The 12,017-nt window shown below is 42.5% G+C and overlaps 2 protein-coding genes across 3 annotated transcripts in view; both read left to right on the top strand.

Moving 5' to 3' along the window:
* Window positions 1-12,017, top strand: part of LOC123577872 (zinc finger protein 304-like) — a 573,883-nt gene that overhangs the window by 354,698 nt on the left and 207,168 nt on the right. The gene's annotated exons all lie outside the window — the stretch shown is intronic.
* LOC123578429 (vomeronasal type-1 receptor 1-like) lies at window positions 3,928-8,230 on the top strand. The gene is made up of 2 exons (XM_045441312.1): window positions 3,928-4,954; window positions 7,786-8,230. Exons 1-2 carry the CDS (start codon window positions 4,071-4,073, stop codon window positions 8,228-8,230), a joined length of 1,329 nt encoding a protein of 442 aa, XP_045297268.1. The 5' UTR covers window positions 3,928-4,070.

Below are 12,017 nucleotides of genomic sequence, written 5' to 3'. Positions count from 1 at the left end.
GGGGTGTTCGAACCCTGGTTGTGGAGATGTTGAAGCAGCAGCAAAATATTAAGTTTTAAAATTTACAGTATAGCAGACCAATTTTAAAATATCCATTTGTGAATCTTTTTTGCTATGAAAAATGATGCAATTTTTCTGTCAGAGGAAACTTATCTTAAAATGAGATTTCAGGGGCGCCTGGGTGGCGCAGTCGGTTAAGCGTCCGACTTCAGCCAGGTCACGATCTCGCGGTCCGTGAGTTCGAGCCCCGCGTAGGGCTCTGGGCTGATGGCTCCGAGCCTGGAGCCTGGAGCCTGTTTCCGATTCTGTGTCTCCCTCTCTCTCTGCCCCTCCCCCGTTCATGCTCCGTCTCTCTCTGTCCCAAAAATAAATAAACGCTGAAAAAAAAAAATTAAAATGAGATTTCAGCAAGAGTATATGTATATTTGAAAATTTCAGTGTCATTTGCACTGTAATTTGGCCTTTTCTGATACTTATGAGAAAAATACATTTTTTTTTAATTTCTTTTTCAACGTTTATTTATTTTTGGGACAGAGAGAGACACAGCATGAACGGGGGAGGGGCAGAGAGAGAGGGAGACACAGAATCGGAAACAGGCTCCAGGCTCTGAGCCATCAGCCCAGAGCCTGACGCGGGGCTCGAACTCACGGACCGCGAGATCGTGACCTGGCTGAAGTCGGACGCTTAACCGACTGCGCCACCCAGGCGCCCCAAAAATACATTTTTTAATATGTGTTCTTTTCTCAGAGTTGCCTGTTCTTTTACGTTGCCAAAAGAAGCACTGAGATTATTATAATTACCTTTTTTATGTTCTACATGTTTAATTTTTTAAGTTTTATTTTCTATTGGTTTTAGGAGTCTTTCAGTAAAAGATACTACAAAAATGAAAAGGCTTACATTTTTAATTAAGAAGCGTGATAAGGGGCTCCTGGGTGGCTCGGTCAGTTAAGTATCTGATTCTTGACTTCGGCTCAGGTCATGATCTTACAGTTTGTGAGTTTGAGACTGCTTGGGATTCTCTCTCTTTCCCTCTCTCTCTGCCCCTCCCCTGCTTGCTCTCTCTCAAAATAAATAAACTTTAAAAAAGTGTGATAAAAATGTTTTCAGTTCTTAAGTTTGAATACATGCTTGGTAATTTATTCAGGCAAAATTAATGCAAACATATTATATTTTTTCTAAGAGATTTACATTCTTTATGTTTAGATGTAGTATTTATTTTCTCTAAGATTGAAAGCTAGAAATATCTTTAAGACTTCACCAAATCTCCAAATATTTTAATACTGCATATAAAATACCACTTCTCCCAGCTAATTCATCATTTCGTGTTATCATACATAAGCTCCTATAAACTTATTCTATAAAAATATTTGCAAACATAATTTGCAGGTTCCTTGTTCTATGCTATGTTTGGTTTTCGTCAATAGAAACCTCTGGTTATACTTTATATACTAAGGCAAGTTGTGTCATTAAATTGTGTGTATTTTTGACATTTGTGGAGGAAATTTAGAAATGTTAATATTTCTTTGGAATCTTATGAGACAACATACTTAATAGTATGAATTGAATTAGTAAGACTGGAAAAATTTTCATCTAGGACAACAGTCTTCTGATACTAAATGAATACTATGATTGATTTAAAATACAGTGGTTTTCATTCAGTGTTTTCCTCAGATACTTAGTTTTTAATATTGTTTTCAAAATTCCATTTGTCTTTCACTAATGCATTTTTGCTTATACATTTAAGAAGACCGTTGCCTATCTTAAGGGGAAAAAATGGCTGTCTTGATGTGTGACTATTCTAAATTATATTATTGATCCTAATAACAATTTCTGTGTTTCCAGAGTGTTTCTCCAGTGTGTAACCATTTCAGTTCTTGATCATGGAAACTGAAATACATCTCACAGCTGTTATTCCTGCCTTGTTGAAACAACCATGCCAGGAAGATGGTGACTCATTAAGGTGCTCTACATCATGAACAGATTTTCATGAACATGGACACATTCTTCTACTTTGTCATCCAATATTGAAACATTGCATCTGGAAGAAGGAATTGTTCTTGTGAGGAAGTTTCCCCTAAACTATTGTTGAGTTTTCTATTATTTTGTTTTGTATCTATTTTTACCATGATGGAAAATGTTTTCATTGACATTAATAAGTATCATTTAAAACAGACAAGTTTGGGGGGACTGCCCAGAGATTTCTTACTGTGAAACATAGTCCGTACTGCTATTGCAGGAGAAATAGTTGATATTCCCCTTTATCCGTTTTCCAGGAATTAACTGCTTCCTCAACATCTTCCAGCAGTTTTGCACTTATTTTTATGTCATTTATGTGGATTTGGTTTACATAAATCAACCATTTGGAGTTACACTGTTGTACCAAAACTTTGCAAGGGCACCTTCGTCAGGTGGGATCCTGTGACCTCTAAAAAGTGACCTCGGTGTTCTTTCCTTGCTTCCCTTTTATGACAAGAAGTTTCAGTTGTATCTTGGAAAGTTCCTGCCCTAGACCGCGAATAAGCCCCTCACTTCCCTCAAGACACTCTTTACGTACACAAGAAAATGGATTAAGAGACCATAAACTGGGTGCTAGAAGTAGGCATTGTTACAGCATTGTCCATAATTTCTAATTTTTTTTCAGTTTGCGGAAAAAAATGCATATATGTTTAAAATCAAATACTATATGAGTTAATATCAATTGTTCCTACCAAATACATGTTTTAGTTTTGTTCAAGTTCTTAGGTTATATATTTATTTTTTTCTGACATAGAAAGCTTTATTTTCCATTCATAGTAATATATTTGTTTCCAAAATAGCATCCCAATACTTTTTAGTAAAATACGTACACAGACTTCAAGATTTCCTTGCAGGTAGTTTTACCTTAATAGAACTTCCTAGGAAAATAAAGCCAATCCCATATTTTCGAGTCACTCAAAATGTCTCTTTGACATAGAAAGAAAGCCAATGGGGTATTCAGTTACTTCTTAACCTTTGAATTTTGTATTTTAAAACATTAGTTTGCCTTAAAATTGTTTAATAATTATATGATATGTGTACATTTGTACAAATAAAACAGTATAACAAGATTTTTCTCTGAAAACTAGCTTTAAAATCTGCCCCATTCCTATGTATGTTCTGTGGCTACATTTTCATTCCTCCATATACATGGGAAAAAAACCTTTAGCATTCTCTACACAGAGCTCTCCATCTAGCTTTTCATTTCAGAATACATGCAGTTTATAACCGTAGGTCAGACTGTAGAGATCCTCCTCACTCAATTTGCAGGCATAGAAAACCCTATTGTGCACGTGAGCCTTGATGTGTTTACTCGGCTCCTGTAGGTAGACCTCCAAAGTGTTTTCAAGTGATGGTGATGGTCACATACTTCATTGTTTTAAGACTTTCTTTCTTTTTTTTTTTTTTTTAGGAGTTTTCAGTTCACAACAAAATTGAGGAAAGCACAGATATTTCCTTTGTATCTCCTGCCTCCTTACATGTATAGCCTCTTCCATTATTAGCATCACTTACCAGGATGGTACTTTTTTTTTTTTTTTTACCAAGGATGACACTACCTTGATACATTATAATCACCCAAAGTCCAGAGTTTACTTTAGAATTCATTCTTAGTTTTGTAAATTCTGTGGGTGGATGATCCATTACTATAATATCCTACAGTAATATCTATTATCATAATATCACACAGCATATTTTCACTGCCCCCCAAATCCTCTATGCATGCCTATTTATTATCCCCTCCCCTTCCTCTCCAATCCTGGTCGACCACGGATCTTTTAATTGTCTGCACAGTTTTGCTTTTCCAGAGTGTCACATAGTTGGAATCCTACAGTGTGTAGTTTTTTTTTGGAATGGCTTCTTTCACTTAGTAATATGCATTTGAGTTTTCTGCGTGTCTTTTCATGGCTTGATAGTTCAATTCGTTTTAGTACTGAATAATGTTCCATTGTCTGGATGCACCACAGTTTATCACAATGTTTTTTTTTTGTTTGTTTTTCTTGTACTGCCATTCATCTGGCTTCAACTAAAATCAATGTCTCATAGATATTGATGCGATGGCTGCCACCAAGTGGGAAATAGGAATCCTCTTCCTCACCCAGCTGGGAGTGGGAATCCTTGCAAACGCCTCTCTCCTGTGTCTTTATAACTTCACACTTCTCACTGGACACAAGGTGAGACCCACAGACTTGATTCTCAATCAACTGGTCTTAGCCAACTCCTTGGTGCTTTTATTGAGAGGGATCCCTGAGGCCATGGCAGCCTTTAGATCAAAATATTTCCTGAATGAGACCGGATGTAAACTTCTTTTCTATTTCCATAGAGTGGCCAGAGGGGTTTCCCTCAGCACTACCACACTTCTCGGTGTCTTTCAGACCATTAAACTATGTTCCAATTTCTCTAGGTGGCTGGAGCTCAGAATAAGATCCTCAATGTTCATTGGTTTCTGGTGTCTCCTTTGCTGGATTCTGCATCTGTTGGTAAATATTTTTGTTCCTATCAAAATGATTAGTCCTATGAGTGGCAAAAATTTTAGTGTGAGAGTAAGTTATGGATACTGTTCCTCACTCAATCCAGACAGATTTCTCCAATTTGTGGTTGTAGCAATATTCTTCATAACTGATTTTATGTGTTTGAGTCTCATGGCCTGGGCCAGCGGCTCAGTGGTCCTTTTCCTGCTCAGGCACAAACAGCGAGTCCAACACATTCACAGCCACAGCCTTGCTCCCAGACCTTCTCCTGAGGCCAGGGCCACTTGTACCATCTTGATCCTTGTGAGTGCTTTTTTCTTCTTTTACTCACTGTCTTCTCTTTTGTTTGTTTGGATGACTCTATTTGCTATTCCAGGCCAGTGGCTGGTGGATGCCTCTATGTTTTTGTCTTCATGTTTCCCAACATTCAGCCCTTTTGTGCTCATTTTCAGTGATACTCGCATCTCTTGGTTTTGTTTCATATCTTGGCAAGGAAAACATATTTTCTAATCTGATTGTGACTATATGACTCTGTTCTCTACATGAAATTAATCATTTCTTCCACCAGCTGTTAATATTTAAGGGACTAAAAATTTTCAGATTCTTGATATAAATTTATTATTCTGTGTAGAGTGGGGCAGTTAGATCCTGGAAACCACAATCCTATATGAGTCCTAACACGAACATTATTTATGTGCTTACACAAAGAGTATACTGTTTTAGCTTCATCAGTGGAAAAGTTGATGACATTCTGAAATAGTATAACAGAAGGAAAATTTTGAACTTGGGAAGTGGATAAAATCACTCAGTTTGGGTATTCTTGAGAGGGATGGGAGAGTCGTAAATTTTATGTGATAGTAACTTTGCCATGTAAATAATTTTCAAGTATATAATTCAGTAGCATCAGGTAAATTTGTAATGCTGTGTATCTACTGCCACTATTTCCAAAGTTTTTTTTTTTTTGTAATTTCAAACATAAATTGTGTATCCAGTAGGCAATAACTCCCCATTCACCCTTCACTCCAGCCCCTAGGAATCTCTCATCATTCTGTTTTTATGAGCTTGTTTATTCTAGATATTAGTATTCATGGAACCATATCTTTATCCTTCTGTGCCTGGCTTATATCACTTAGCGTAATGTTTTCAAGGTTCATTCATCTTATGGCATGTTTCAGCATTTTATTGCTTCTTACCACTGAAAAATATTCCATTGTTTGGGCATGCCACATTTTATCCATTCATCTATTGACGGACGCTGGGTTGTTTCCACTTTCTGGCTGTTGTGATTAATGCTGCTATGAACATGGGTGTACAAGTATAGATTTGAGTCCCTGCTTTCCATTTGTTGCAGTATATGCCCAGGAATGGAATTTTTTTGGTCAGATGACCTGTCTCTATTAAGCTTAATGAGAAGCCGTATTCTGCCTTCTCACTTTGCAACATTTTATATTCTCATAAGAAGTGTACAACGGTTCACGTTTCTCCACGGCCTCGGCAACAACTTGTTATTTTACCCTTTTGAAAATAGTCATCTTGGTAGATGAAGATTGGTATCTCGTGGTGGTTTCATTTGTATTTCCTTAATGACCTATGGTGTTGACATCTGAAGTAATTTACTTCTGCTGTTTCCGTTGTCCTTTTCCTCATTTGTTTTCCCTCTCTTCTGTGTAACTGTATAAACTGTATAAACATGTACTGATACCTACTCCGCTCAGATGAAACTCTGCCTCCTTTCACTTCCTGAAAGCTCTATCCCATTTCTCAAAATGTCCCTCCCAGTCAGGTTTGCAGCACACACGTTAAATTCCTTTCCCCACTCTCTCTTCTGTTCTCCAAATGAAGTCAGGGAAACCCATCGTTCTTCCAGTGAGTAAACTCCACGCGGTAAAACAGATATCCAGCAGAAAGCTGACGCCCTCTATTGGAAATAGAGGTAATCTATAAAATGAGTGGAGGCTGTCATTTGGGGATTTTTCTTCCCTCTCTTTCAGCTCCCAAAATAACTTCCCTAACTCAAGTGAGTCCTGTTATAGAAGGGGTTCCTCCTGCTTTACATAGGATTTTCCTTCTGCTTTAAATCAGGTCTGAGGGGCGCCTGGGTGGCGCAGTCGGTTAAGCGTCCGACTTCAGCCAGGTCCCGATCTCGCGGTCCGTGAGTTCGAGCCCCGCGTCGGGCTCTGGGCTGATGGCTCAGAGCCTGGAGCCTGTTTCCGATTCTGTGTCTCCCTCTCTCTCTGCCCCTCCCCCGTTCATGCTCTGTCTCTCTCTGTCCCAAAAAAAATAAATAAACGTTGAAAAAAAAAATTTAAATCAGGTCTGAGATTTCATGCTATATGGTTGACCCTTGAACAACACAGGTTTGAATTGCATGGGTCCAGTTACATGTGAATTTTTTTCAATACATACGTACAGTGCTGTAAGTGTATATGTATATTTGTTTCTTGTTCATTACTAACATTTTTTTCTCTACCTTAATTGGAAGAATACAGTATATAATACAAACAAAAAATGTAATCAACTGTTTATGTTATTGGTAAGGATTCTGGTCAACAGTAGGCTATTAGTAGTTAAATTTTGAGGGAATCAAAAGTTATAGGGATTTAAACTGCTGTGATTGGAGAGGTGGAGAAAGTTGAGGGGCTGGGGAAATGGGAGTTGGGGGTGTCAGCGCTAACCCCTCCTCATTCAAGAGTTAAGTCACTCTGGAATTCCTGTGTGGTCCTGACAAAGTGGGGTATGGGCAGAGAAGAAGCCTTAGAAACCTGCATGAGGTCACAGAGAATTTGGCAGAAAACTAAGGTGCAGGGCAAGACTGGAAAAGGATAGAAAACAGCTGGCAGGGTGCTGAGAACAGGCTGGAGGATGCACAGGCCTCACAGTGCGGGTAATATTAGAATCCTGACCAGCCAGAGGGGAGACACCCCCCTGAAACACTCTAGACGGTCAGTGGAGACCCTAGAAAGGCCGCACTTTAGGTGTAACAGGGTGCCCTAATATTTATTTATTTATTTATTTATATCATATATGTCATATCATCTATCGTATATCATATGTATCATCCCTTAATCTGAAGTAAGTGCTGGGCTCTCACTGATCCCCCTTTCCTGAGGGAACCTGATTTATTCTTTCCCTCCGCGGACAGATATTCTCATCGGTCAGTGGGTCAGGTGTGATCTGAGGTCGCATCTGACCGGGGACAGCGTGGGCTGGGCACAGAGGGGGTGGAACTTCAGACCCCACAGCGCCCGCTCCCACCCCCCCCCCCCCCACCCTCCGCCAGAGTTCCCCCTTTCCACCCAAGGGGCCTCCAGGGGGCGCCCGCCCGGGTTCCGGGAGCGGCGCAGGCCGCGAGCTGCCCCGAGGGCGCCCCGAAGGACAGCAGGGAGCTGCGGGGTCCTCCCGGCAGGGCTCCCCCGGATCTCTCAGGATCCAGGCGCCGGGTTTCCGCCGCGGATCCCAGGGGCGAAGGCCCCTCCCACTTCGGGCCGCATACCTGGCCTGTGTGCGCGGAGGCCAAATCCCGATCTTTGCGGGCGACCCGCGGGAGGCGCCCTGTTGGCTGGGATCCGGCGAGTTCTCGGCCCCTGTCGGCGGGAACGGACTGTACACTTTGCCTAAGGCTTCTTCGAGCCTTGGTGCTCGACTCACAGGGGTCGTTTCCGGCCTGGAGGCTGTTCTCTCCCGTCCTGACCCCAGCCCCTAAGCGCCCGGGACTGACTCTGATGCATCGGACTACGGCCACATGACGCGCAATCACACGACAGTCGCTTGCCGTTGGGTCCGTGTGCACCTGCAGTCCCGGGGAGCATCCGAGCCCGGTGGAGTCTGGAGAAATACACGTCTAAACACTTCGGTGATCACCTGCCCACAAGACTCGCAGAAACTGGGTTTCAGCCCACTTGGGGAGCGGAGCTCAGCCTCTGCCCTCGGACAAAGCAGCGCTACTTCCCAGAGACCCTCGCGGGGCCGGTGACCTTTGCTCCGCCGTGACAAGTGCGGAGCGCCCCTCGCGGAGACCAGCAGTGGCCCTACACCATCCGAAAAAGCCTTCTGCCCAGCGGAGACGCTAAGCCAATGAGCGTTCCGGATGGAGTGCTTCTGGGTTAGACGTAGGCTGGGGGCGGGGCTTCCGGCGTCGCTACCGTGGTGTCCGCCCGCACACGGCCTGCGGAGTGTGGGGTCCCGCCCAAGGTGATGAGGCCTGAAGACCCGAGTCGGACTTAACTGACTGAACCACCGAGGCGCACCGAAGGCACAAACAGGTTTCTAAATCTCCTCGTGTCTTAAGACTTGTGTGGCATAAGTGCCTGACAGTAAGCATGAGGATTATAATGCAGGTTAAGCTTTTGATTGCCAAGGCATCCGTTGCAAAGAGACCCATCTGAAATACACATATTGCCTACCGTACAACACAGCTACTAACAAAACAACTAAGTTCCTCCTTTAGAAAGCCATGAATAGGGGCGCCTGGGTGGCGCAGTCGGTTGAGCGTCCGACTTCAGCCAGGTCATGATCTCGCGGTCCGTGAGTTCGAGCCCCGCGTCGGGCTCTGGGCTGATGGCTCAGAGCCTGGAGCCTGCTTCCGATTCTGTGTCTCCCTCTCTCTCTGCCCCTCCCCCGTTCATGCTCTGTCTCTCTCTGTCCCAAAAATAAATAAACGTTTGAAAAAAAAAAAAAAAAAAAAAAAGCGCCCGAAACAGATGACTCTGCTCGGGTGCTATATTAAAAAAAAAAAAAAAAAAGGGGGCGTCTGGGTGGCGCAGTCGGTTAAGCGTCCGACTTCAGCCAGGTCACGATCTCGCGGTCCGTGAGTTCGAGCCCCGCGTTGGGCTCTGGGCTGATGGCTCAGAGCCTGGAGCCTGTTTCCGATTCTGTGTCTCCCTCTCTCTCTGCCCCTCCCCCGTTCATGCTCTGTCTCTCTCTGTCCCAAAAAATAAATAAATGTTGAAAAAAAAAAAAATAGAAAGCCATGAATAACCTGGAGAACTGATTGCCTTTGGGACCTCACTTTTCTCTCTTGAAATCCTAGTGTCCAGCCCATTCTTCTTCTTTAAATCCACCTGCAAAACCTGGGCACCCCGCCCTTGGGCACCAATAAAGGCAGAGCCCGGGTCGGAGCTTCCTCTCTCCCTCTCTACCCTTGACCCGTTATGTGGCCCTTGGCATGACTTGTACCCTCTGGGACCTGTGAGGAAGAAATCTTGTCCTTTGAAGTTCCCTCATGGTTTTTGCTGAAGCGCAACTTGCAGTCATAATAAGAACTGTAAGAGCCAGTCCACCTACCAACATTGGCTCCATGGGGCTCACCACCAGTACGATGGCCCAAGCAAGGACCTCGGGCATTAATAGCAGTAGAGTCACTTTTATAGGCTGAGACAGACATAAGAGACTTGTGGCTGTCCAACTGAGAAATAGTTGGTAATTTTCAAATCTCTTTCTCTGTTTCTCCTTTCCACCCAAAATTAGTGTTGGGATTTCCCTGCACACCGGTCAATTTTCCTTTCACCTACTCTACCCGAAGTTACCCCCTTGGTCATCTCATCCAGTCTCATCTTTTCGATACTCCTAGAAGCTTACAAACTAACAGTGTTCAGAGTTAATCCTGACAACACTGCTCTCGAAAATTCTCGAGATTTGCCTGCCGACGTGACAGCTATGTTCACATGCTCAACAGGCATCTTGTACTTACTATGTTGGTGTCTGAATTCCCGATCTTCCCTCCTGTTTCTACTGCTTTCCCACAATCTCAGCTGATGGCAAGTCCCTCATTCTACTACTGTTCATGTATGAAGTTTGGGGGTCATATTCTGTACCGTTCCTTTGCTCATGCCAATTGAGCAACCCAATTGAAAATCCCTTAGGGATGAAAAGAAATAACTTCAAAACACATTGAGTACCTAACGATACTGTGTCCAGTACTGCCCCAACTTTGATTGCAGACCTCATTACCTCTCACCTAGATGTCTGTGATAAGTCACCCGGCTAGTCATCTATCTGCTGCTAACCTTACCTCTTTTTAGGTTCCCAGCCTGCCTTCTCCTCATTTCTCATTCAGACACTTAGCATGATGTTCCAGTCCCTGTCATGATTCCTCTATCAAGCAGGATAAAATGGAAAGTTCTTCCAGTGATCTACAGTGCCTTTCATGATCCAACTGTAGCTTTTACCAAGCCGTTCCTCACTCACATGCTTTCAGTTGCATTATCTTTCTTACTCTGACTGGAACATGAAAGGTCAGCACTGGCCCAAGACATCTGTTCTAGCTGTTTCCTCTATGGAACACAAGGCTATACACAGAGTTCACTCCACGGTCTTCAAGGCATTCCTTAAATATGCTTTTATTAGTGGAGCATCCCACTCAATTCTCTTTGTCTCCAGCTTTATTGAGGAATAGTTGACAAACCCGCTTCGATATCACAACCCATCTGCAGTCACTCTCTTGCACTTCTCATCATTGTTATCTTTTTTTTTCTGTTTCAAAGCACCTGTTCACTTAAAAGATAGTATGTTGTTTATATTTATTTTTATTAATATCCTTAATATGATTATAAGCAACATGAAATATGGTTTGTTATCTCATTTGTTTCCTGACACATTATGCACACCCAATAAAAAGATTAATGCACCACATATACTCAGTAAATGTTTCTTTAATGTTTACTTATTTATTTTGAGGGAGAGAGAGAATCCCAAGCAGGCTCCATGCTGTCAGCACAGAGCCTGATGCAGGGCTTGAACTCACGAAGCATGAGACCATGACCTGAGTCAAAATCAAGAGTGGGACGCTTAACCGACTGAGGCACCCAGGCGCACCACAATAAATGTTTATTGAAATAACAAAAATGTGTACCCCTCAAATCTGGTATTTTTTTAATGTTTATTTTTGAGAGAGAGAGAGAGAGAGAATGCACAAGCAGGGGAGGAGCAGAGAGAGACAGGGAGACACAGAATTCAAAGCAGGCTCCAGGCTCTGAGTTGTCAGCACAGATCCTGATGTGGTCTTGAACTCACAAACCATGAGATCATGACCTGAGCTGAAGTCGGACGCTTAACTGACTGAGCCACCCAGGCACCCCTGAAATCTGCTATTTTTAAGTGTCCATGGGAATTTTAAAATATCACATTTGGAGAAGCCCTCAGGATGGCAGGAACCCAGAATGCAATCTGCTCACTATTTTACCTTGTTTCATAGAATGGAAGGTCCTTTGGTCACCTGCTATTGATATTTATCTCAATAATACCGGGGAGAATACATATCTTTAATTACTGAGATATGCAGTCACATCAGTTAGAGGTGAAATGATAATAACTTCTCAGAAAGAGATGAGATGACAGATACACAGGCCTTTATTTCAAGGCTCATAGACTTATTTTTACAGGTATGTGGATACCACCATGACAACCACCATCCTGGCAGCAAATGGCGATGTGGTAAATACGATTTCCAGATAAGTGTCAAATTTAAGAAAGAACATATTACGAAAATAATAAAGAAATACTGTCTTGAAAATCAATACTTCTTGCTTGAGTTGG

Source organism: Leopardus geoffroyi, chromosome E2, assembly GCF_018350155.1.
Source record: "Leopardus geoffroyi isolate Oge1 chromosome E2, O.geoffroyi_Oge1_pat1.0, whole genome shotgun sequence".
NCBI lineage: Eukaryota > Metazoa > Chordata > Mammalia > Carnivora > Felidae > Leopardus > Leopardus geoffroyi.
The sequence above is the reverse complement of the archived record's forward strand: the minus strand, read 5'-3'. Positions and strand labels throughout refer to the sequence as shown.

Bases quoted from the DNA above. Each gene is read 5' to 3' on its own strand.
- LOC123578429 (XM_045441312.1), top strand. From the start codon at position 4,071: ATGGCTGCCACCAAGTGGGAAATAGGAATCCTCTTCCTCACCCAGCTG. The intron at 4,955-7,785 runs GTTTTGTTTCAT...TTTCCACCCAAG, and splicing joins AGTGATACTCGCATCTCTTG to GGGCCTCCAGGGGGCGCCCG.